This window comes from Platalea leucorodia (assembly GCF_965183815.1).
Source record: "Platalea leucorodia genome assembly, chromosome: W".
Lineage (NCBI taxonomy): Eukaryota > Metazoa > Chordata > Aves > Pelecaniformes > Threskiornithidae > Platalea > Platalea leucorodia.
Window position 1 is genome coordinate 3,576,147 of NC_138859.1, and position 26,890 is coordinate 3,603,036.

Genomic DNA, 26,890 nt, shown 5'->3' on the forward strand with positions numbered 1-26,890 from the left:
TAGGAACGAAGCATCCTTTCTTTACAGCTCTTATTTACAGCATGTGGCTGCAGGTAAGTTGTGGCCCAAAAATTATTACCCTGAGGCATCTTAAAACAACCACCACATAATACAAAAGGCTAAAAGTGCTGGATGAAAGGAAATCTTTATCTGCTAAGACTTATGGTATGCATAGACATATGTTTCTTACATCCCTGTACGTGGGCAGAGAATAAAGAGAGAATAAAGAGAGAGGTCTTAGTTCTGTGCAGGTTTAGTGCTTGGATTTAGGAGCCTTTTTTCACACAAGCAGTTCTGCAGCAGGAGTGGCTGGACATGCAACAACCCCGTTGTCATACCATATCCCTTGGGAGCCTTATAGGAGGCTTGGGAATCGCACCCAGCCAGCTAGCACGCTGCTCTCGTCCACTGCTGCCTGTGGTTCAGCCGCTAGATGGATTCATTTGCTGTACAGATCTCCAGGCAGGGGTCCTGGGTTAACCGAGGAGACCAACGTGCAACTCAAGCCACGTAAAACCTATCTGTCCGCTGCAGTTACGGCTAGTGGAATAAGTGACCTGGCAGATCGCAGTCAGAAATACACAGCTGGGTGGCAGGTCCAGTTTCATTATTTTCTGTTCTTATATTTCTATTAGTCACCGACTATACATCGCTTACGTCTTTGCCCAGTACCAAGCAGGGACACCCTGCTGCTGCACCCGAGAGAGGGGTTGTTGCGGTGGGAGCGGAGCTTTAGATATGGGAACACCACGTGATTTGTGCAGAATCCGAGATCAAAAAAAAACCCTTAACTTTTAAAACTGGAAGCAGATATAGTTCTCCAAGCTGGGGTCACACGAAGGACATCCAACGCCTACACAAAGGCTTAAGGAATTACTTGGCAGTGCGCATGGCTTAGAAGATTAGTAATGATTTACAAGACCTTTCACCTTTGAGGCCTAGATCCTGCAAGCTGTCGTGCAGAGAAGCGCCCGGATCCCAGGCAAGCAAACCACGGGCAGCACTGCACCGTTCCCACTACGGCGGTGTCTGGAGGTGTCACTTGGGGTGCCAAGAGAAAGCCCACTCCTAAAGTCACAGGGCTGGGGGATACAGCCTACAGCCAAGATCCAAAGAATCTAATGCACCCTGCAAAAAAAACCCCTCTAACTCGGCATTAAGGGCCTCCAGACCCCGAGATCACCGTTGTATCCTAAGGCTGCACATACCTTACAGCTGGAAAATTTCCATTAGCACCAACCTAAACCACATTTCCCACAAGTTGAGCTGTTCTTTCACATTCAGTCACCTCAGTGACACTGAGAACAACTGACTCCAGGGTTGTTTTATAACAGCCTTTTGCATATCTTAGACTTTTTACGCTACACTCAGCCCTCTCCTTGCTAGACTAAACAAACACAGCTTTTTCAACCTTTCCTGTAGGCCACGTTTTCCCAGTTTCTCAGGGCATTTCTTTGCAGAAGATACAGTGGTAGTGGAAACGCCAGCTTATTTCCCTTGTACCTCTACGGGAGAAACAACCCAGCAGTATTTAAGTGACTGTGAAACAGCAAAGCCCGGCAGCAACTGGGCATGCATTCAATTGGCTTGAAGAGAACGGCTCCAACAGAAACGTGACAAATGTGTTTTCTTACTACTTGCTCACAGCCTTGCCAGCTGCAGCGGCGAGCCAGTCTCCCACCCTTCCGAGCCCGTAGACAGAGGCAAGGTACCGTGTATTTGTGAGGATGGAAACTCAGCTGGGCTTGTAGCGAGAAAGGAATACAAAGAGGGGACATTTGCACGACAGGCTGGTTCGTGGCTGTGGGCATACACATCTTCAAGCCCTACAGCTGGTAACTGATGGTGAACAGTTACACCCCCGGGCTTTTCCTACTTGACAGGTTGCATTCGCTCCCTGCTCACCTCCTGCCTGAAGGCTTTTCGGAAGCCGCTGTGGCTGCTGGGGGCAAAGGCACGTCCAGGGACGCAGCTGACTACTGCAGGCATCCCGTTCTCGCAGGTCGCGTTCTTCTCTGCGTCCACGTTGAGGTGATTGCCCAGTTTGCAGCTGGAGACGTGAGCCTCGTTCCCACTGCAGTCCATTGAGTAAGCCCAGTAATGCTGCTTCCTTCTGCTGGCAAACATCCTTAAAGGAATAAAAGGGAACAGGAAAATAAAAGTTAGGAATCCGTAAAAACTGCACTGATGTAGCTACGTTTGGGAAAAAAACCGCCTTGAAGTAAAACGAGGATTGAACAGCGTTATTTGAAAGCTGATCCATTCATACACACAATGGCTCTCTGTTGAGGTGTCACTTGGGAGTAAACAGGTCATCTCCTTGAGCTAAAGATCAGAGCATGAATCAACAGCGCAGCTACAGCAACAGTTACACACTCGAAGCAGAGACCCGTAAGAGAGATCCCTACGTTATGCAGGGGTCAGAGATCAGTTAATTCCAAAGGCAGCGTACAAACAGGGCCTGTGCAAATAGCGCTGGCGAGTTTGGACTGGAGAGGCCCCCAAAAGACCTCTCCCATAAAGGAGCTGTTCTCTTTGCTGGCCATCACCCATCAGCTGCGAGAAGATGGCAGACTGGGAAAAAGTCACGGCTCTCCGGCTTCTCTCAAAGCTGCAGTGTTAACAACTGCGAGCCTGAAAGCAATTTCCGAGAGCAAGAGCAATTCCCTTGATGACATGTTCACAGCAGAGGAGATTGGCAGCAGTTTCTGCTTCTTGCTCCCAAACTGTAGCGCTTGCCTGGAGCTGCTCCAGGGACTCCTAAGGGGGAAGGGGCACGTGTGATAAACGAGAAAAGAAAGTAATCCAGCTTCATCCTAACTGCGTTTGCGAGGCTGTCAGACGACTGGATCGGAGCTAAAATAGTCAACGAAACAGAAATATGGGTCAGGTTGTTACCAAAGGGGAGATGTTAGAAGCTAAGTTAAAAAAAAAGTCAAGGCGCAGAGGAGCCAACGCCCTGCTGTGATCCTGACGTGGCTTTGCGAGATCCCTCTGCTGCTCCTTATTCCAGGACTAGCTGCCATGCAGTCCTGGCAATCCAAGGATTAGCTGGGATAAATGGCATAGCAAGGTAGACGGAACTTGCTGGGAGAAAGAGCATCAATTCTGATTAACCGTAGCACGTCCCTGCAGGACAGAGAGCCCGAGCAGGATCTGGTAAAGGGACAAAGAGCCCTTCATAGGTTGTTGGTTTGAAACTAAACTGGATAGGTTAAGGTTTTCCCAACTGATGCCCTTTGGTGGTCCCGTGTGGGCTAATTTGCAGCATTTCAGATGCTTGAGAGACCTATCTGCTCCCCTTCCGCTTGCTAAGCTTTGCTGACAAGCTCAGCAGTTGTCTAGGCTCAGATGGCTCGCAGCCACTCACTAATCCTTTCTGGAACCAGATTTCTCTGGGTTGAGGTTAGGGCCAAATACAGCTGGGCTGGAGATAGAGATGCAATTGCATCATGTGATGGGGAGTAAACGCTGTGCTGGAAGGGAGGGAGGATGGGGCAGGGCTGAGATCTGTCCCATGGAGCAGCAACAGGCAACCTGCCGGGCTTGTGGATAAAACACTGGCTGTCAAACTCCAAGTCTGTCAAACCAGAGCTTTCAGGGACCCTGAATCAATAGAAAATGCATGGGAAATAGGAAGGGGGAATAAAAATTTTAAAAAATAATAAAAAGTAAAACCAGGGAGGGTGCGGGCCGAAAGAAAGTGCCAGCCACTTCTCAGCTAGAATATCTGGTTCAATTTGGACCAAACCTTGAAGGTTTTTCTTCCTTTCAGTTAAACTACCCAGGATACTACATGTCTACCAAAAAGCCACGAAAGCCTCTGCCCTTGGACTGCTGGAGCTCAGCACCACGGTCCCACTTGAACATGAACTGTCCTCTTGGAGCGCAGAGCGAGGGGACGGATTCAGGCATACGTTACACACCCGAAAGCATCTGGAAGCGCCTGCCTTCGGCGATGTTACTCCATGCTCTCATAGCACGAGCCAGCTCTGCCCCAGCAGCCCTGCAATCTGCGTGCTCAGTATGGAAGCGAGAAGCTGAAGGCGTATTTTCGCGGAGGGCCCTCCACAGGCATGTGCAGAGAGCTCCATGAACTCCAAAGCAGACAAGAAACACAGCCTGTCTTAGAGAAGTAATTACGGGGATGCCTTATAATAGCAAACAATGACCTCATCCTGGAAATTTCACGAGGCATTAACATCTGGTTGGTATTAACAGCCCTTGGTAGGCAGGGGAGAAATAGCCAGAGAAAGCCCCACCTCGTTTCCCCAGACCGAATATATAGAAAAAAGAAGTAGAATACAGATGATCTTTACAGACAGAAACTCAGGGCATTCTTGTTATTTACTTTTTAACATAGAAAGGGTGCAACCCACCTCTCATTGGCCTTGGTATAAGCCAAGAGCAATGCTGCTCAGATCGGAGGTGTGAGTGAACAGTTTTGCTGTGAGATTTTAGCCAATTCTAGGTCAAGTTGGAGCCCAAGCCATTTTGACTGGCCAGGAGAGATGGACCTTCACCACATAAGCTTTAAACAAAGACAGGTTAAGCCCAAAGGCTGTGGGAAGTGACTCAGGGTTTAGCTAAAGCAACCTTGCTATGTAAGAATGCATCTGAGCGGACTCGGGGAGAGCAGAAAACAAATCATTACACACATACGTGCTGGGAAAATTCACCCATAACGCACTGAGCAGAAGCTGGTGGACTCCTCTTCAGGCGTGTGAGCGTTAAGTTTCTACCCTTGAGAAATTCTTCAAGCCTTTACTGAAGTTAACAGGTTTGCTGTCTTCAGCCTCAGGGAGGCAGAAGAGAAGCCAGACCTGCCACCTATTGCCAAAGTCCTTAAGATTCTGGCTTTGCTAGGGAGAACCCAAACTGTGAGGATGTCTCCTACAAGCATAGAAGCGATTAACTGCCCTACACATCTGACCAGCTTTATAGTGCTATCGGCAGATTAGTTAAACTGGGAGATGCTGTTTGGACTGCCGTTGAATGAAGTCTTCTGGAACTGCTGAGCTCCTCCATCCAATTCTTTGACAAATCACAAAGCTGTAAGGCCTCAAGAAGGCATCAGGCCCATCTCTCTGCCTTAGGCGCCTCTGATCACAAACTTCTTCTCTCCCCATCGGCAAAACGCGTTTAATTCTACTCTGCTTTCTCAACCAGAGCAGGAGTTGGGAGGAGGAGTTAACAAGTGGTGCCTATATAAAATCACTTTGAAGAATGAACAACATGGAAACAACATTGAGATTTGTTTTGTTTCCTAACATAAATTGTGCTGTCAACTGCAGAGTCTAAGTTACATTCAGGAATAAAACCCTGGCACCGGGACAACAATGAACTCAGTTGTTTTCTTTCAAGCAAGATCCATCTGCAAATCATTTCACCTCCCACCATTGTGCAGAAGCAGAGCAGAGTCGCGGCTAGCTCAGCAGGCAAAGCCGTAGGTTGTGGGGAGCGGGACTGGCGGGGATGTGGGACGGGGACACTCGGAGCCCCGGCCAGTGGAAACTCGATTCCAGCCCGTCTCCCAGCTGTGGAGCAGGAGCGGGAAAGGATCTGCTCTCGGGAGAATGGTATTTATGAATTAGGGAGAGCAAAGCCCGAGAAATGAGAAGAACGTTTCTGAGGCTTCACACTCACATGGAGAGAGGGTTTAGTTCAAGCGACCAGCCAGAGACCAACTCTTCCCTCTCCAAGACAGAACGCGACCAGAAAGCATACGGGACAAAGCAGAGAGCAGTGCTCTCATGGCCCAGGAGAGCAGATTACAGTGGTCATCATTCTGGTACCTTGATCGTAAAGCAAAGATCACTTGTGAAGTTCCCAGCCCAGAACCCGGAGGCCTCCCTCACCAGCAAGGTTACCAGCAGTGCTGGTTGTACACGATACATCTGCCAGTAACACAAAGCACAAAGGCAAACACCCCAAGAAACAACACGGCTTTTTTTAAACTACGCTAACCAAACAGAACCATCTAGCTGACGAAGTTTTACAAGGCTCTGCCCTCCAATAAAATAACATCCCATCTTCTTCCAACCGGGGATAATATTCAGTATATTTTCCAAAATATCTTTCTGGGGTGCAGGAGCCCAGCAGGCCATTACTGCTTGCCGAAAATGAGCAAAGATGAGGGAGGTATTAGGGCACTGAGGCTACTGAAGCAATGTGCCTGGCTCGGCAGCAGAGATCTCCAAGCCTGGTATTTGTAAGCACTGCATATGCATAACTCCAGCTCCGGTGAATGGGATTTTCAACATTGCTGAATATTATGCTGAACAACTGTGCCTCAGTTTTTCCATCTCTACATGTACTATTGCAAGAGACAGGACAATTACCAAGCACCCTTTTATTTAAGGCAGATGGCTCCAGCTGCTAAAGTTAATGCTTTTCTTGGAAACATCACAACCGAGAAGCAGGAAAAAAATCTACTTTGTCTTACTAGAGGTAATTTACTCTGCCCTCCCGCTCTGGTGCAGGGGATGGGAATCTCGGAGTTTGAGGGAGACATGCTGCACTGATGGGAGCAAACGCTCCTCCAGCTGGTGTCCAGGGCAAAAACATGAGACCGCCTGGTAGCAATTATTAATTCACTGCTCATCTCCCTAGGAAGCCTGAAAACAGAATTCCACTTGGGTTATTTATTTTATATTCTTTGTGCTGCTATGTGGCTTTACGCTATTCCAACCCAAGGACCTCTTCAATTGATCACGATTTTGCTAATGAAAGAAACGAAACGTGGCCAGCCAGTTCCAGAGGGAGCTTTCAGAAATAGCAATTGCAGAGGCCAAAAGGAGCAGGCAGGAAAACCACAGCTCCTGCCTGGAGCATTCAGTTCTCCCCCTAACCAGCTGACACTTTCCCACTCCACAGGTCACAGTGTAGGAAAGAAACGAGACAGAATTTCACTTAAACTATTTTGCATCTGCTTTAGGGTGTTATTTCTAAGGAACAGTGTAGGAAGAAGCAAGTCTGCGACGAAGGCTGGTGACAAAATGCAAGCTGAAGGAATGACAACAAAAAAGACCAGAGCTCCTGGCTTTCAAGAAACAGGTAACGCAGCCTGAACCCATCAGCCTGCAGCTCGTTCTCCCTGTGGATCACTATTTTCTTCCCTCGTTTTAAAGCAATCTGCAATTATAGGAAGAAAAAGCAGCACTGAAATCACAACTGCCCCAAACCGCATCCTTCTACAAGCACCATCTCAGATGCACGGGCAGAAGCAATGTTGGGAGGAGTAGCATGGATGTGCTACTGACATTTTAAGCTCAGCACTCAGCTCTGCTCAGAGCAGGCTTTAGTGGACAGAGCTGGCAGCTCTTCCAGCCTGAATTGCCAGAGCCAAAGGAGCTGAACTGGGGTTAACAACAGTAGGAGATTTACTGGGAAATATTCCCCTGGGCAGCCTGCTCCTTTGTGGGTGATTCGGCAGCTGGACACCCACGAACCATGGCCGGTGAGCCTCCGTGAGAGCCAGAGCAGCGGGTAAGTGTGTCAGGAGAGATGCGAGACCTGGAATTGCATGCAGTATCGGGAAGGAGGAACCTGGGCAACGAAGCACGACAAAAGCCTGTTTTATTCCAAGATTACCCCGCTGGAGCTTTCAGCACATACCAGATTTGATCCTACAGCTGACTTTCTGCAGAGGGATGGGGTAAGCACTTAGCTTTTCTTGCAGCTGATAGGTTTACTGGGAGAGTGTGACCAGTTTGTTCACATCCATCCATCCCCTGCATACAACACAGAACCTACCAATGGTGGAAAAAATGGCTATCCTATAGCTGGGGGAGGGGGGAAGACTTCTTGGGCCAACTGTCCACATCTCCTATTATAGGACCTATCAAATACTACAATTGATACTGCACTAGGTCTTCAGCCAGAACGGTGAGGATCAAACGACTCCCCTGTCTGCACAAGGAAATGCTTGACATTTCAAATATTTACACAGAAGGAAAATCTGATCTGAAGGAATGAAGCAGTTGGAGGTTTTTCTACCTCAAGGTCTCCAGTGTCATTTGACAATTTGCATTTTTGAACAAGGCCCCAAGTGTTCAAAGAAACATGCTTGTGTCTCATACAAAGCTCTGCTCTTACTTGTAGACGTTGGTGTTGTATTTCCTCTCGCTCGGAAATCCAAACATGCCACAGACAACTCGGGAATTTTTCATGGTCCAGTGCTTGTCGCAGATCTGCTTCCAGGTCCCTTCGTCTTTCACCTCCACGTAACCCTCTGTGACAGGGACCCGCTTGCGGTAGGTGGCGAGGATGGCACGGATCCTTATGTCCTCCACCTGGATGTTCATGTTCTGCAAGCATAAAAGAAACATGAATGATGCTGGCTTGCAAGGAAACTGGTTGCGTAGCTTCGAGGTGGGGAACAAAAACCAGTTCTGTTCAGGGTTATGGCTCAACAGAGGGAGGCAGAAAGGAAGAGCTGTTTAGGAAAAGACACAACAGGGAAGCAAGCAAACCTTTCCACCTTGTGCAAATCCATCCTCCATCCTGTGACAGAGGATGCTTCTTCTCATTTAAAAAAAGCATTATATTACAAATCGCTGTGTAACAAATCTCCTTTGTTACTTAAATGCATTAAATGCTTGTTTCAGAAGCACAGTGACCTTAAATTCAAAAGGACAGTCAGGCATTGGCACAGGCTGCCCAGGGCAGTGGTTGAGTCTCCATCCCTGGAGGGATTTAAAGAACGGATAGATGTGGTGCTCGAGGACATGGTCTAGTGGTGGGCTTGGCAGTGCTGGGTTAACGGTTGGACTCGATGATCTGAAGGGTCTTTTCCAACCTTAATGATTCTATGATTCTAATTTAGTTTCAACTACTATGGAAGTGAACCGAGCTCAGCTTTGCTGGGGCCACCTCAACGCTGGCAGGGTGCAGAGAAGCGGGAGCCCTGGCAGGGAAGGACGCCGGGGCTCTCATCGAGCCACTGGGCATTCCTTCCCCACCTGGCCCCGGGCAGGCGCTGTGAAAGCTGGGATCCCGATGTGCTGACAGCGGCATTCCGCTGCTTCCCCAAGCCGGGTTCCTCCTCCAGCTGAAGCGTTACTTGGGACAGCAAATGAGTCATGAAGGTTGAATGGATTTCACATTTGGAGCCTACGTGAGGACACTGCACAAACCAACCTTGCAGGGACCCAAGCCCAAAAGTAAAGGCTGACTGGAAAATAGCTGCTGTGGCAAGCAATTACAAAAGAGCTACTGAAAATTTTATAACTTGCTTCCAGGAGACCTTTTCTTGTCAAAAATGTATAAACCCACGTGGTTCTGCTAACAGTTACATCAGAACTGAGGAATCCTCCCCTCCCCTCGCTCAAATTCAATCACTCGGAAAAGAAAAATGCCCAGAGCTTTAAAGAGACACGGGCCTCCCCTGGCCGATCAGCGGCACGCAGAGGTACTGAAGTCGGGGAGATCACCGTAGGACATGCAGAGTCCTGCAAACTACACGCGGTGCATCCGTTCTCCAGATGCTTCACCGACATTGATGCAACTAACAGGCCCTGGGCAAATGGAAACCAACTGCAGAGAAAAAGCCTGCTGGGGCAGGGAGAAGGACAGGCATCTCCTCCTCATCCACAGCTCTGCTACTGCTCTGCCCGCATCACCTTGGGCAAGGCACTTAGGGCTTCCCTCCCCCCTTTTCTTTTTTTATTGTCTACATTTACACCCAGTTTTACAGCAAACCAGATCACCGATTCCTCCTTTCACCTTCAGCTGCAGGATTTCAGTCCCTCCAGCAACTCCGCTGGAGCATCCATGAGACACCCCCAGCGACCCTGGAAAAGAGGACCTTGCGATTTACCCAGTAGGACACTGCGACTCATATAGGATTCACAGTTTCGGCTTAGGTTTTGAAAGCTCTTGTAGCCCTCAAGAAGAAAAAAAAAAAAAAAAGCACAACAATATCCATCTGTTGTTACATCTGAGACATTTTAAGGTGTTCAAAGGGTCTGATGCAAGAGCAAACTTGTACATCTCTTGTCTAGTCTGGGAAGTTCATTTGCAATACAAAGAGTTTCTCCCGAATTTGGCAGATTCTCTTGAAATATTGCATAGCTTTTGACTACGTGCTGTCAGGAAAGTAGCAGAGCCTCTGTGCACTGAAGGCTTCCCCAGGCTGGTTTCCAAAACCTGCAACTCACTTTTCCCCTGGTGCAGTTTATGAAATGTTTCCAGCTCTTCCTTTGATGGAGAAAGCATGTTTACCTGGAGCTACAGGCCAGTGCTGCCTGAGAGAGCACCTTGTTTCTCTGCTCCCTCTACCTCACCTTAGTAGTTTCTTCACCAGGAAAGACGTAATCAAAGCCTTAAATCTATTTGGAAATAGCTTTGACTGCTGAAGATCTAAAAGTGTTTTTAATAAAAGCCTATTAAAAGGATTAACCCAAAGGACAGAAAGCCAAAGCTTAAAATTGCACTGGAAAAGCACATGAAAAGATAGTAACTACGGAGGAAATTTGCACTGACAGCTGAGAAAGTGGGTGAGACAGCCTAAGTGAGTTTTTCCATCTGTGACCGTAGGATATATCCACCCTCTATAAAGCCCTATGTAAGTTTGCTACACGTAGTTACGTCAGTATCGGCCCTACTGCATATTCACGTAACCGAAATGGAACATTTTCCCTGACTAGACCCGGTATCAGCAACGTGCTAAAATCCACCCGTGGTTTTCACTTGAGAGCCACTTCCATTTTGCTTGAATTTAGGCAGGCTGGAGGCCGCGGCCGGTCCTCGGCACGACGGAGGGGAGGAGCGTTCGGAACAAAGTGTGATTCCCCATTCAGGAACCATGTTCAAGATGCCTGTGTTTTGCGAGGGAGCTGCACGACAGCCGTTGCTAGCCCCATTTGAGTCATGCAGAGTGCCATTCCAGATGTTAAACATCTGCCTGATGCTTCCGCTGCAAAGCAGCGGAATCATTATTCCCACGTTGCAGCTATTAGTCATCGTTAATACACCACTATTCCCACTACTGCACCATCAGGGGTCTTCACAGAGATGGAAGGTGGTGACAAATCTGAAAAGCCTCCAAGGTAAACAGAGCGCTCAAAGGATGGGAGAAAGCAACGATTCTCAGCCTCCTTTTGCAGATTGAGAAATAAGGCGCAGAGAAAGCAAATCGCTTCCCCAAAGACCAGAGGGTCAGGACATCGCATCCTGAGGCCCCAACTCTCACCTCCACGTGAAGACCCCTCCTGCAGCAGGGAACATCAGATAAAGCTCTAGCACTAAAGCACTCGCATTCTGATCAAGCACGTTTGGGTTTTTTTTCTCCTTCCCACTCCACCAGCCTAGCAGGAGCTGTGTTGCACAACAACAAAGCCATCCAGCCTGTCTCCAACAGCCGCCAACAACAGATGCTAAGGGAAGAGCATCTGAACAGGGCAAGATGCAGCAATTCTTCCCTGCTGTATTCCCGCAGCTTCCGAGCATCTGTATCTCACAGACTTTCCAAGCCAGAGGGTATATTTTAATGTTCAAAAACCCTGGATGGATTTGAGAAACGCTTACAGGGATTTATGATATCAGAGCAACAAGCAGCTTCACCGACAAGAGTCGGTGAAGGGGAGAGAGAATTCACAAAGTTGCAGAAAATAAAAACTCTGGAAAAAAGGAAAGCTTGGGAATGCTGTTCGGTACCTCATGATTTGCCTGTTATTTCCGCAATTAGTTCAGCAGCTTAAGAAATAAAAACAAGTTGCTACATCTGTTTCCAACAGAGCTCTGACCACTGCAGGGGTGGGGATGCTGGGGTCCCTGGGGCGCCCTGAGCGAGTGCGGTACCCGTGACCCAGTCTAGGACGCACAACGCCTGCGTTTCCTACTTCCAGGCTCTGTGTTTGGGCATGTCTTTTCCACTAACGGATTGGACTGGGTTGTCCTTGCTGGTCATTTCACAGAAGTGAAAAATAAGGTGCAAACTTGAATGGCTTGCTCTTGGACTTGAAAAAAACCCACTGTCAGAGCCAGCATGATACCTCAGGCACTGCAGGCTCCAGTACGGAGGTCCCACGACACATCTGTCTTCCCCCAGAGATGCTGATGTACACACAAAAAGAAATCCTGCTCTGACTTGGGACTCTGTTTTAGTGAATCCAACTCCTTTGTCATGTTTTTTTTGCCTGTATTTGCCAAGGAAGAAAAAAAAAGTGAGCAAACTAGCAAGAAATAAGCCATCATTTCATTCCCTCGAGGGTATTTCAATCTTCAGATAGCTATAGCAGACCGGCACGCAATGACATTTTCATGATCTGTCTGAGAGCAAAACCAATCCACATCCATTCCCCTTTCCGCTCACGGAGAGTAGGTTTAGAGCAGAGAATTATTGATATAGCAACTCAAGGGTTTGCACTGAGTCTGAACAAACAGCAAAACGTCTGAGAAGAACTCAACGTGCTGTAGACCTCAGCTCTATATTGGAAGATTAAAGAACAAAGGATCAAAATAAGCGTACTGCAGGTTTCTCAAGGATAACTCTTTACAGATTTGAATGGTTTCCTTTCATTACAGAGTTTTTGTTACACTGGGAGTATTCAATAATGCAAATACAAGCAGACTTATACTTTATCTTCCAACATCAACGTGTAGAGCAGCTGGGCTAATGGCAAAAACAGACTCCACATAAAAATCAGAAGCAAACAATACTTAATAGCTAGAGCAGACTTTTTTAAAATCACCCTCTCCATAGTTTATGTACACGTGGAGACAACCACCTACAACAAGCTGTCACATCAACAAGGAAACCTCATCCCTGAAAGCTTTACTTATTCTCACATTATAGCCCCACGCTGAAGCTACAAGGTAGACCTGGTAAATCCTCTGAAGGATATCTGAGGATCACAAAGCAGGAGGTATCTGCGACCAACTCGGAAGCTGAATGCACATCTGCCAAGTTCCCACCTCAGGTATCAACCATAGAGCCTTCAACAATATTTCAGGAGCCAAGCAGCTGCTCACCAAAGAGCAATGCTACCTCTAGGAAATAAAACTGGGTTGGCTGCACCCCACATTATGGGAAGGAAAAGAGAGGCCCAAAGGCAGTGGGACACAGCTTGCTCAGTCTAAGGCTGAGGAACACAAAGCAGGGAGGTAGAAAACCATGCACAAACCCACAGCTCAGCGTCCTCAATACAAGGGCAAAATGCTGCTGAGGATTTCTACCCACAAAGCAAGAGCAGAGCCCAAGCCCAGAAAGAGTTAACTCTCATGGCTCACGCATGACAGTCCTCCCCTTCTCAGTTAGCCTTGCGCAATTTCCACCTATTTAGGCCAACAGCTGTGGAGATGTATCTGCCAGCCCTTTTCCTTTTTTTTTTTCCTCCCCCTAAACTCCAAGTCTTAGAATTCAGCTACTAGCATAACGCAGACCTGGATCTCCAGCCTCTCCTTTGCTTCGGAAACAATGCCACCCACATACTTGAGGTTGAATCAGCTCTTGATTTGCCTTCTGCTCTCCAGGACTGCTAATTCAGAGGACAGCGTGTCTTGCGTTGCTGACCCCGTGGCATGGAGTTTGCGGGTCTGCTCCATCGCTACTGGCCTCATTCATCAAGCTGCACCATCAAAGACACCTATTCTGGCACGGACGAAACTCCATTAAGGGAGTAAGCACACAAGCAATAAGAAATCCTAAGGCGTTTCTCTCCTGCTTGAGTTAAGCCTCCTTAGCCTTGAAAGGTGTGAAGAAACAGAAAGCAAGATAAAGCTGGGTATGGAGGGCAGGGGGAAGAAGTGTAGTACATCTATTCCTAGATTCAATGCTCTGGCTTCCGCATCAACCTGCTTTTCACTGGAGCCACTTGACGGTGTATAGCAATATAAAAATCAGACCAAAGCTAAAAATAACTCTGTGGTCTGAGGCTGAAGAGATCCTGCTCAGTTCTGCCACAGATCTGTGTGATCTCAGCCACGCAAACTCACTTCCCCACCTCCTTGCTGTTACCTCTGGCCTCTTGCTCACACTTCATCACCCCTTCTGGAAAGGGAAGGCAACGCTAAGCTCATCTCACCTGCTCTGAATCGCAAAGCCTCTGCAGCAAGGGCTTCACATCTGTATTTGCCCAAAGCAAAGATGGGGTTTTGGTTGGGACTTCCAACATTACTACAATACAAATTAGTATAAAAACGGGGCGGGGGGTGGGGAGGTGGGAAAAGCATCAAATTATTCTAGGTTGGGCCATATTCCCTCCACCCTGCTCCTTTCCTCGCCCAGAGCCATGTCCAAGACCCGCACTGCTGCTCCTCTTCGGTCCCGGACACAAAAGCCCGCCGCAAGCCAACGTGCTGCGCTCTGTTACGAAACCAATGAATCTCAGCTTCAGAAAGCCGGGGCCTGCCCGGAGACAGCAAAAAGAAAAGGGTTTGTTTTTGAGCTTTCACAAAAGGATTCCTGGCTCGGAAAGTTTTCACATGAGCCTCTCAGCTGCTTTTGTTTCCAGTCTCTGAACCAAATGCTTCCCCATGGCTTCGGATCCGATTGCAAAAACCGACACAACTTTCATAACATTTTCTTTTACCTTTTGCCATCTGTTTTGCGTTGGCAGAACAATTATGCCCAGGCCAGCATGCTTGTGTCCTTCTCCACTGCCCGAGCTCAGCGATACCCTTTCTTCTTGCAACAGCCCTGAGGGTGCACAGTAATCAATACAGAGAGGAGATCCTGTTCCTAGAAACCCGACCGCTGCTTCGCAGGCTGCAGACGCTACCCTGGTTCTGAATCACCGGCTCCTGGCTGAAAGCAAGCCACAGCAGCTGGGATTTCAGAGGGGCTTTTCAGAAGAGCATCCTAACACTCACTTTAAACACACATCCCCACGCTCAGAGCACTAAGAAACCAGCTAGAGAACTGCATGGGGTAGGCGGGTCTGAACAGCCACGGCTGTACATGTCTCCCCTACAGCCAGAGAAACTATTCAAACGCAGGCAGAAAGGGAACCGGAATGAAATTTTGTTCCTGTGTATTTTACCTTTTTTTTAAAACATCACCATGAGTGACGCTAAGGATTGCAGAGCAAGAGTGGAGGTATTCAGTACCGGCTCTGGCACCTGCTCACGAGGTGATTGTACAAGCAGACAGCTTAGGCAAAGGTGCACTTCTTACCACAAATCCTTGATTTAACAAATGCAAGGAGCCTGGGTGCTATCTCTGTCTCTAGCTAGTCCATACTCATTGCTCTTCTGCTTTAAGATTCCCCACAATCCCCTCAAACTGCTCTTTCCTTCCTTATGCCTGACCTATCCCACTGCCTCTCAGATCCAGAAACCCATTCATATCATCATTTTTCATCTACAGTGGAGCTCCAGGATTTCTTGACTTCCCAAACACCAAGACATTCAAGCTGCAATTTGGACAAGAAATGAATTGATATTTTTTCCAATTAAGAACATAACACGAAATCTTTCCACGTAAACTTTGTTCACCCCAGAGGCATCTTCTCTCCTGCATTTAAACCCTTCGCTTACTTCCACTGAAGTCTCAGCTACCAAGTCTTTTCCCCTGACGATGACTTTTTAAAAAGCCGTCTCTTCACATACATAGGAATGGGTGGAATCTTTTTCGATTGAAACATCTGGAGCTGTGCGTGAGTCACTAACGAGGTCCCAGCTGTTAGATAAATATGGTGAAATAGATGCTGCAAGACAAAGACGGGTTGCCGCTGCGGGACAGCAGCCCCCTGGGAGCATTATGCTCTATTGGACTGCAAGCACTTTTTGTTCTGGGTTCGTGCAGTACAAAAGGGTAAGCGATGAGCGTGCAATTCAGGATTAGGGTCCAGGAGCAAATACAGTGCAGATTATAAACGACAAAAGCCGAGGCCTTTGCTAAGCCATGAAACGCTTCAGCGGCAGCCTCATGATTGCCAATGCAAAGCAGGCTAATGAAAAGCACCAGAGAAAAGAAACGCTGGTGACAGAAGCGAGCAAGAAAAGGCAGGAGCACTGAACCCTGGAGATACTTTGGCATGGGTGGGAGGCTTAGGATGCTGCTCTGTTCTGTGTGCATCATGGCCCGAGGGTTTCATGATGAGTAAAGCTTTTACCTTCTCCGTTTCCTTTCTACCGAGCTATTTTAAAGACAATCTGGATCAGACACTGCAAGCTAGCCAGATTTATGACTTGACCTCCGCACTGCAGAACAGAACAAGATCCTACTCTGTTCTCAGGCTTAGTTAAATATTGCCTTGTGTAAGGGAAAAATGGTACTGCATCCAGCACGAGGGCCGTCAGCTCCTCAGGCCCTGGATACAGTCGGTGCAAGGAGACAAACGGGTTCACTCTCATCCCCAAGGAACTGCTTCGGTGCTTTCTCAGCCCCACCGGCTCCATAGCTCATACCTCCCACTGGATGGCAAGCACCAGCTCTCTGCCCAGCAAACCCAGCACCCTGACGTGCCACGCACCGTCAGAAAGAAACCATTGAGGCAAGCAGTTAGAAACACACACGCGCTTTAAAATTATAGCACGAAAGAAACACAGGGGTTTACCGCAACAGCAGCTTAATTAATATTTGTCTGGAGTTAGCTCCAGAAGAGATGCTGAGACCCCTTCTAGACACAAAGCATCAGCATTTCTGTTACACATGGGCTTATGTTTAGAGAAGTAAACATTTACACCAAGGGGAAAGAAGTTAAAACACTGTTGCCATAACAAACAGGGAAATAAACCTTTTATTGTCAAACATTCTTGAGAACCTAACAGTCAAGACACAGAGCTGAACTCTCAGATGACGGTGACCTAAGTTGCAGCTCCCCATAGTATGGAGAGAGTCTCCACTGCATGGCAAGAAGCTAGATAAAAGGAAGATTTCTCTGTGTGCCAAGCCACAACCTCCCTGTCCTGCTCCCCTCCTTGCACCTTCCAGTAAGCAGCAGCTCAGCGTACAGGAGCATTTTATATGGCCTCATCCACAGAGCCCAATTTAACTGAAAGCTCCTGAGCAGGACTTAGCAATGCCCTTTCCCACTGGTTAAGACACCTGGACAATATAGTTCAACCCACTTTTAACCTGGCATAACCAGAGCCTTTGAGCCACTGGGCTTTGAAGTGAGATTTTTATACTTCACGTACACCCAGAAGGGAAAAGAAGGACAGAAATAGCAGCACAGCCTGGTATGTTTAGCTAGACCTTGTCTGCCCACCGTCTGGCCAAAGCTACGGTCTAGTCTCAGGTACCAGATCTATTTGTGAACTTGTAATTGCTGCAGCAATTTGATATATTTAGAGTATGTCCTATTTGAAGCCTCTGTGTGTGAACCCAGAGGAAGAAGGTGGACAACAAATATTTTGTTAAGGATGTTTTGGGGGATAGGTTAAAAAAAAAAAAAACCTATCGTGCATTTACTTAAGAAATATATTAAGGGGAGGAGTTAGTTACTGTGGTCTTAAAATTGCTGGTCTACCCAGCAAGGCAGTCGCAGGTGGGCCTGTGCTGTGTTTGGACAACACGAAGCGGCCACATGTACTCTTTGAAAAAGCAGGGCCCGCATTCCCTGCTCATGGTTTTGTGAACACACATTAAATCATTTTGATTTCAGAGCTTCTGGCATCCTGCAAAGACTTAGGAAAACATCCGAGACTGTGCACACATTTAAACTGCAGGCTTTGGCACCGTATAAAGGAACCTTAAAGCAGGTCCATGCTACCCACCCCACCACTTTCAGACACTTGGGAACGGCAAGACAAGAAACGACCAAAAGTCGTACTGCACTTCTGCGTGGATTTTATCCCGCTCTTTGCGCCTTTTGCCATGACATCTTAGCGGAAGGAGGAGCGCTAAGGACAGTCAAGATGCGCAGATGCTGCTCCCAGCTCTTTTCCTTCACTTAGCTCCTAGAACCTGGCCCTTCCCCGTGCTGGCTCCACTTGCAGAACAGATACAGTGCTCACTTGGGCCAAACAGACAGCACAAGGCCCCTGTGCTCAGAGATCTTTGGCTAAAGCAGCAGATTCCACTTGTTATATTTTACAAAGCTTGAATTATTGCAGTTCAGCATATATATTTATAGCACTTATTGTCTTGTCCCTCCCAAACTCCACCAGACAGTCAGCAAGCAGTGTCTCTGTTCTCGGATATGCTTTGAGCACTTAAAACCGACGTGATTAAACATCTCTTTTCCTTTGAGCTCCCAAGACACCACTCACAATGTGCCTGCCACATTGCAATGCCTACAAGAATTACCATTATGAATAAAGTGGGTAATGTGCTCTGCCATCATGGTTAGACCCAAGTTGTACATCAAGCCACTAATGTGAATTACAGTATGCAAAACAGAGCTTTTACTCCAGGCTGTGGCTAAAAAAAGAAGGAATGCAAGCAAAGTCAAACTCCGAGTTAAACAATGGTGTTACTTTAACAACAACTTTGGCCTCATCGTACTGCAAGCGCAGACGCCTCGGTGGAGGATCACAGCAAGCAGGTTCAGCATCAACTTACTCCTTCCCAACCATCCACACAGGCTGCGGGCAGCCTTTATGTTCACATACAATTACTGGGTTAAGCCATGCTCAGCCACACGATTGCAATGCTTCCAAGCACAGCTACTGCTTTTTTTTAACCCTTTCAGGGTGCGCGGCTTACTCTCACAGAGCTAGAGTCTGCAGGAGGGGAGAGAGGCCGCGGTACCAGTGGTACCTGCCTTTCCCCTCCTAATGCTCCCAAAGGCAAACAGGTAATAACAAAGCCAAACCACAAGCCCTTGCTCTCACCATTCCCGAGGCGCTGTCTGCGTATTTAGTCTGCACACTTTAAAGCGGAGGGAGAAAAGCCCCTGTGTAAAACACATTCAATGTCATCACGCTCACGTCAGCATTGAATAAACACTGCTCTCCTAGCTTTGAAAAGGTGAGCAACCTTCTTTACGCAGCCACAGAGCTAAAGGGGTATCAGCCTAATTCAGCCCAGCCAGCAGCCCATGAAAGGGCTGTCCTGCTATGCACATTCATCACCCTCCAAAAAACAATCCTTTGAACAAGTCCCAAGGCTAAAAGCTGCAGTGGCTGCGGAAAATAGCAAGCAAAAATGATGGGAGTTTCTCTGCCCTTTAGCAACAGACCTATGGATTTCAGACCTGCCCCAACCTCGGTCCTGTTAGAAGAGTTAACCTCTCCCTGCCTGTCTCCCATCTCCTTATCACAGATCTTCCATCACTCACCCTAGACTGAAACATTTCACTTAGGGCTGTGACCGGCAACTTGTCTTACAGAAGCAAGGGTCAGGCACTGCCCCTTCCCAACAGGGCAGGGAATGGAAAGGCTCAGGGCCAGCAAGATATGACGTAACCCTCAAAATATGAGCTGTGATGGGAAAAGATCTGTCTGAGCATATATATATATATATATATAAGCCAAGTGGCTTATGGCGATGGAAAATTTCATCCTATACTACTTATCTGCAGCATTTCCAAACTAGGAAACGAAGGTATGTATGTTGTCCAATAAAAATAAACTCTGCTCAAGGGCTATCATGTTGCTTTTAAAGAGTGTGAACTCTCTGCCCGTCGGATTTTAGGAAGCAAGGCCAGATTTGAGCAAATGTCAATTTGCACAGCCCCTCTGAGCTGGAGCCCCATCAAGATGAAGTCAGAGGCTTTCCACATTAAATCACAGCAGCGCTTGGCAGCCCCACAGAAATTAGCACTACAGGGTCTTTAAGACGCTTTCCAAATGATGAATTTAAGATGGTCTGTCTGTTCCTGGCAGCAGGAACACGCAGAGCTCCCTATTACAGGCAAGGGGAAATCTAAGCGCGATGGCACACGTTTGGCAAGGGGTTAACCAGGCTGCACAAAGCAGAAATTTCCCCTGAACACTTGCAACAGGAAAGCAGAACAAAACGGCTGCTCCTACCCCGCCGCGGCTTACACCCCGACGTCTGCGTACATCGAAGTCAGCGCTTGCTCCTGTTAATCTGCTGGCTGTAAACACATCAGTTTGCAAACGGTCAGATCCATTCGGGAATCATTACAGTTGTTACTAACTAGTGCGGGAAAGCAACGCTGGAAGGTGCAATTGGATACATAAGCTCTGTGCATCATTTTAAACCAGGCCTATTTTGAGTAAAGCCTGGTTTTAAAAGCAGCTGAAGGGCAAACTGAAGTATCTTCCATTGGAAATCACAGCAGGAAATTTGTACTGGTTTAGCTCCATCAGTGCAATGACTGAAGCCAGTGGGACTGGTGGAGAGACCTGACCACAGCATTGCTGCTCAGTGAAAAATTCCAGGTCCTTCGACCCCTGATCTCATTCCAAAGAGAAAACATCACTTGGGCAAGCTTTGGGCTACAGACTAAAGAACGCAGCAGCTAACAAAATGATGACGTTTCCTCTGGTGAATGCGAGGTATGGATACGCAGAATTCCCAGGCATGTTGGAGAGGGCAAAGACTTTCAACTTGCATTCACACAAGCCTTTTGACCTCCCTGTTTTGGAGTTTATGACCCTATGAGTAACCCTGCTCATCATCTTTGACTTAAACTATGTCACGGCAGCTGCTAATGAGATAAAGCAAAGATTAAGAAGAGGAGGAAAGCTGAGAGAGGGGGAAAGAGTTTAAACATTTGACAGCTAGCTGTGACTGAAAAGTACTTCCACAACGGCATTTTAAAAATTTATAGCACATCAGCTTTAGCCTTAATCCTGCTGCAATGAAACCAGCAGAAAAAGAACCCTTCAGCTGCCAGTGATCTTAGAGGGATATAAGACAAATCAGCCTGGTTTTGTGGAGTAGAAGCAACAGTAGGGTACTAAGTTGTTCATAAAATTCAAGCAGTGACAGGGAGGGGAGAAGCACACAGACACGGACATGGAGAGCTGGGGGTGACAGCAGCCACTGCCCAGAAAATGCAACGCTATTTTCTGTCATCAGGACAAAGTCACAGGGACACCCAGGCTGACAGCTCTCAGCTTAGTGCAAGCACTTAAAAATACATCTGTTCTTCTATTTTACTTTTTTCCCCCACCAGTTCAGTGTCTGTAGTCACCAGTGCCCCTTAGCAATTGCTGTGAACTGCTTGTTGTGTCAGTGGATGCCTTCATCCATACATAGCTCCCAAGAGCTGCCAGGACATGGGGAATATGACTTCTCTTACACCTATTTCTCCTGAGTGATCCTGTTGGCGAGTCAGGCTTCTGCTATGTGAACGGCTTCAATCTCATGATTCATTTTACTTATCGTATGTGAAGGTTAAGCACCCACACAGCATCAGCACAAGCTAGCCCTCAATTACCCAATGTGTTCAACTCATTAGTCAACCTCCAGTGCTTAGCTAATGGAAAAGCAAAGCCCTCCAAAGCTTTTATGATTAATATCTGAAGCATCTCAGAGTGAAGTGACCTCCGTCTAGACTAAAGCATCTTTTCTTCCAGGCCTCTGTTTTGAGGATTCACTGTGGCTTTGGGGAAGCACACGTCTGCCAAAGCCATCACTGATGTTCCATGATCTCGCCTCATTCCCCAAGCAACAACGGTGCCATTGATGGAGGCAGCTTGGGATCCCTCCGGAAAGCCTCCTTTCCCCCCTTAGCCAAGTGAAGCAAGGTCAAGGCAACGAAGAGAATTTCAGCTCTCATATCCTATTATCTGCGCCCTTGCATGGGAGCCTTCCATGAAAGTGCTGAATGCCGCCTCCTCACCCATACAGTGTTCTTCCTAAAGCCTCAGCAGGGCGGTGCAAGGTTCGACTGAGCGTATTATCAAGTATGCTGCATTGCATTAACCTCCCATGGAAAAAAATCTGGTAGAAGAAAATGCTAGGAGACCCTTTCCAAATCAGTGGCTATGAAGTAACTGCTAGAATAATTTTGCTTTAAGGTGATAGACGGTTGTATCCATTGTTTCAGATCATAAACAAAGCCAAGATTCAGCCATGGAAACCTCACTGTGGTATGCAATACGTCCTGGATTCCCCGTCTGCTTAAAATAAGATTTGACTGTGGTTACTGGATAGGCTCTTTCGATAAATTTTGACCAAGGGCAACCACTGAATTCGCATACTGAAACACCAGAGCATCCGAAACAAGGAAGATGTTAGCCAATTCACCACAAATACTTTCCAACCTGAAAAGCTGAAGGGAAAAAAAAACAAAAAACAACCACATTCTTTCTCTTTGAAGAGCTCAGCCCAAGTTCTTTCCAGCCCAGCATTTCCCCAGCTCTTTATTCTGCAGAAATCTAACGAGTCCACCGGAAGGCGATTCAAGCTTTTTGCTGCTGTCATTTTCCCAAGTCCCAGCCTCAGCCTGCCAGTCTAACCCAGCCACAATCCAGAACCTTTCCCCCAGTGACTAGCCCACGTTGTCCTCTCCAATTCCTTTCATCACTTCCAGTACTAATCCCCCATTCCCGCAAATATTTCCATACAATTATCGTGGTTACTTCGTCATCGCTTAGCCAAACTGTTCAAAAATCTCTTTATGTCTTTCCTTATAAATCCACCCATTTCAAGCCATGGTTTTAAACCCTATTCACCTCCAAATCCAAGCCTACCTGCTGACCCCCACTCTTATACCACAGACCTCCAAATTGCTCCCAGGACCAAAAAGGAGGGGTCAGGGGAAAGAAAACTCAGTAATTTAGTACTATGAACCAACAAAGTCACCCAGGTGTAAGGTCTATGAGTACAGCACATATCCCGTCTCTCCAAAACTCATTCTTAGATATATAATAAACCAGTTTTCAATTCTGAAAAGTGATTGTGGCACAGGAGTAATATATTTTCTCCTTACTTATTCTTATGCTATTAAAAAGACCTTTCAAATTCTTATTATACACATAATGCTTTGAACAGCTGAAATTCAAATCTAAATGTTGCATCTTTAGCCAGCATCTAGAAGCACCGTCAAGAGTTTAACTTTAGCGTGCAGCTGGGATAACCTACAATATGTAGTAGCAGACATCCCTGTCCGCAGAAGGCTCTTGATCAGCAGCTTGTAGTTTTAAGTATGTTTACCTCTATTTGGTTAAGCAATGAGTTGTCAAACTTGAAGCCGGGGATTCTCTTTTCACTGCAGACCACTCCCACGTCTTCGGTGTGTTTGCAGTCCGTTACTCCCCAGCCATTTGAAGTGCAGGCTGCCAGGGTGGTCTCCTTGCCATTACAGTGGACATTGTCCATCCAAATTTTCCCTGAAGGGGAAAGAAAACAGAACTGAGACTCACAAAGAGGATAAATCTGGATTGTACTGATAGCTGATAGGAAAGCAAGTAAGGCTGCTGTGCTCTTACTATGTCAGGGGAAGAGATTACTGCCAAAGTAAGCTTGAATCAACAGCTAGGGAACATCAATGATCCACCTCAAGTATTTACTAACTGCAAACAGCTCTGCCCCACAGCTTTCCCTTTCACTTATCTGCATGGTTTAAAAAAAAAAAAAATACCATCAGCCTGAAGCAGATCTCTGCTGCAGTCCTGCTCACAGCGGTAAACGACCTCCTCTGATGACAGCCACTTCAGAGCGCACAGTGTCACCGGGTCCCCTCGGTTTGGCTGATGAGACCCTGCTCTCTCATCACGCTCACCAAATCATTCCTTCTGGATTTAAGGCTTCTCTTTACATCATTTCTCGTTTATCAAATCCTCATTAAATCTTTTGTAGGGGACACCTCCAAATTTTGATTAAATGCCCTAACTTTTTTAAAAGCAGATTTTTACAAAAGCTTTAACAAACCACTATTGATTGGAACCTCTCGTTACTTGGGTGCTCTTTGAAAACCAATTGCCAGATCCAGTTTCCAGACTGTAATTACCACTTTCCCTCCAGGAAAAACTGCATGCATATGCACATGAGCATGCATGTGCACATGTATATATTATATTTTAACAAATCAGGGTCCTCAGAACTCAATTCTAAAACGAACAGACAAAAATCAATAGGTGTCACCTCCAAACTTCAGGTCATGCTTTCTCAGGAGCAGCTGACAGCAAAAGACCCAACAGCATCTCTAAGATTCACCTTTACGAAGTGCCCATTTTCTCTTTGGAAACATGCTGGGCACATGCTGCTCACTGGGATTTGCCCCCTAAACTGCAGGGAGCAAGAGCCAACAAGCAATTCCCATATTTTAGCATCCCAGGTGCTTTGCTTGTCTGAAGAATAACACGTCCTTTGGACAGAAAGGACTGCCTGACCTTCAGAGCCACTAGGAGATTCTGCAGCTATTTCCCTTGGCGGTCCCAGCTTTGTTCCAGCAGCCCCAACAGGTTCAGTTGGTTAACCACCAGACGATGGGTCTCCCAGCCCTCTCCGTGCTCCCCAAACAGGAGAGCAGAAAGACCTCCTGCAAAGCCTGGCTCTAGGGTTTGAGGAAGGCACGACCCACCCCGCACGGGCTTTCCGCATCAGGATTTACCCAGCGCTATCCGGCGTGCAAAGAACACTCGCTCCCGTTAAATCACGTGGCAATCAGTTCCTGGTTTGTTTTCAAACGTCATGGCTTGTCTCTCACTTGGAAATCTCCTACTCTACCCCAAGAGCCAAAATCCACAGCCTGGGACAACATTCAAGGTTTTGCATTTCAGTCAAGTCACTATTAAGGCCTGCTTGCTCTTTTACGGGCAAGTTTATAGGTGTGAGCACTAACGAGGGGTGCTAAGTAACAGACATACAGCACATTTATCCCTGCTGCAGTGGAAATAATCTGTCCGTGGGTTACATCAACAGCGTGCCAGGCTTCAATGTTTGCAGAAAAAATTCTCCGCAGGTCAACATTTAACTAACAGCATATCAAAAGATGACAATTAAATGTGTTTAGTTATATACTATTACAGAGCTATTCTCTCTCAAGCATTGCAATTTTAAGAATTCATTGCTGTAACACACAAACATTCACCTTTCCAAGTCTTTGTTCAGCACATATTTGGGAATAAGGTGCAAGCCGCAATTATCCACACATCCATCACGTACAATTTCACAGAGCAAGAAAGGGTGTACGGATTGGGGTGAGGGTGAATAGCTTTTCCCCACCAGGAACAGCCTGAGAGTGTCCAAGAGGATTATTATAAATATAGTCCTATATAGGACACGAAGTGTGCACACTCTTGGGGTTTTATAGGCTAGCCTGCGTTGCAGACTATGACGCAGGTGTTTCTAGAGAGGCTAACAGGGCCAAAGAAAGATTTGTGTAGCATCACATAGGCAGCCTGTTTAGAGCCTAAACAGTTCAGAAGAAAAAAGGAATAGGGGGAAGGAGTGTTTAGAGGCCCCGTTTGACTCAGTGCAAGGCAATGGAAGCGTGAATAAGGAAACACACCATCTATACGTTACACTTGTGAGTGCAGCTTCCCTTGGCTGCTGAAGAGCCTCCTACCCTTATCCACCACCAGCTGCTCCCAAGCATCCCCTGCCAGAGTTCCCACACCGTGATCTGGTACTTCAGCTCTTTGTCTCATCATTCCTTAATTTGTTTCCGTCAAAACAAGCAAACATCTATTATTTAAACTGTTTAATCTAATGGGACCCTGATTTAAATAGGCATGGCTTCACCGGGAAGCTATTTCAGTTACATTTGTAGGAAATATCACTACATCTTAAATTTGGCTGACAGGTCAAGAATTATTGGGGGTTGGAGAGACAGCTAGCACAACACCACTGCTCTGGAGTTACCTTACCTTCTCCTTTTCCATACTTCGAGCTCGGTAGCCAAGACACTGCCTCCACGTAGCCCAGCTCCCTGCAGACCACGTTGGCAGCATGGATGGAGAAGTCGTCGTCACACACCGTGCCCCACTCGCCGCTGTAAAACACCTCCACTCTGCCTTCGTTGTGTTTTCTCTTCTGCCCTGCAAGCCGCAGCTGGATCTTGGGAACATTTGCCGGTCTCTGGGGGGGCTGGTATACTTGTGGGGGTGGCTCTGGGTAACCGGGGAGGTAGGGCCAGTGTTCGTACTGAGCAAAGCCCAGTGGGCTCAGGGAGATGAAGAACAGCGTGATGAAACAGTGGTTATGGGTAAACCCCAGGAATCTTTCCATTTTCAGTGCTCACAGTTCTCAGAGCCAAGTCCTCTGCTAGCAGCTGCCAATCAGTGCAGGTAGGTACTGTGCGGCTGTCCTGAAAGAAAGGAAAGCTTGAGTAAGGCTTGGTAACGACACGGACTTTCTATCTCTTGCTTCAGCAGGGGACAAAGCTATGGAAGAGACTATGTACAACGCCGCCTGTGAAATCCGAAGTCAAGTACGTTATTTCTTGTGGGGTGGAAGAACAAACTGAAAAAAAAAAGAAACATGAAAACCATTTCTAAGTTTAGGCCAACTTGCTAAATAGTTTTAGCTGGAAAAGATTTTTTCCAGGGCAAAATTGTAGAGGTCACAAGTGCTAGCAACTGATTTTCCTGTTTCTCTGTAAATTCAGTAGTTCAGGGGGTAGCAAGTTCAGGGGGCAGCAAGTTCAGGGGGCAGCAAGTTCAGGGGGCAGCAAACTACAGCCAGCCTTGGTTCAAATCCTACCAGGACAAAATGGAACCATTTTTCTCCCATACCTCCTTCAATAAAGAAGCCAAAACGGTCACTTAAACAGTGGAAAACTAGAAGGGTAATGAAATGTATTACAATACAGTCAGAAGTGAAGTATTTAAATTGAAGTCTGTTTTCCCAATACGATGATAAAAAGACTTTTTTCTGTCACTGCACGTCCAGTTTCATCTGTAGAGAATCAACATGTTACTGCACACAGACAGTTTGCAGAAGTAGTCTTGGCTAACGTTGTCTGTCCGATGGAGTAGTGGCTCATGGTCTCCCAGTTTTGGTTGCTAAGTCTGGATAGGGACCGATTTGTCACACAACTGCTACATCCTTATACATAAGCGAGTCGCTGAAGGTATGAACCAGCAACTTTTTGACTCATTAGAGGAATTTCATCCAGATGCTGTGGAGAGTTTAAAT

General features: G+C 47.0%; 1 protein-coding gene across 1 annotated transcript in view; it reads right to left on the reverse strand.

Annotated features, from left to right (window-relative positions):
- The window catches only part of LOC309601848 (lysyl oxidase homolog 2), a gene marked incomplete at its 5' end in the record, with an annotated part of 41,810 nt that extends 15,829 nt beyond the window's left edge, over nucleotides 1-25,981 (reverse strand). Inside the window, 4 exons of the mRNA XM_082335039.1 lie at nucleotides 1,906-2,128; nucleotides 8,098-8,309; nucleotides 22,964-23,139; nucleotides 25,621-25,981. Of these exons, the coding sequence (XP_082191165.1) occupies nucleotides 1,906-2,128; nucleotides 8,098-8,309; nucleotides 22,964-23,139; nucleotides 25,621-25,981 (972 nt within the window). The remainder of the gene's footprint in view (nucleotides 1-1,905; nucleotides 2,129-8,097; nucleotides 8,310-22,963; nucleotides 23,140-25,620) is intronic.
- Between the last annotated feature and the right edge of the window lie 909 nt (nucleotides 25,982-26,890).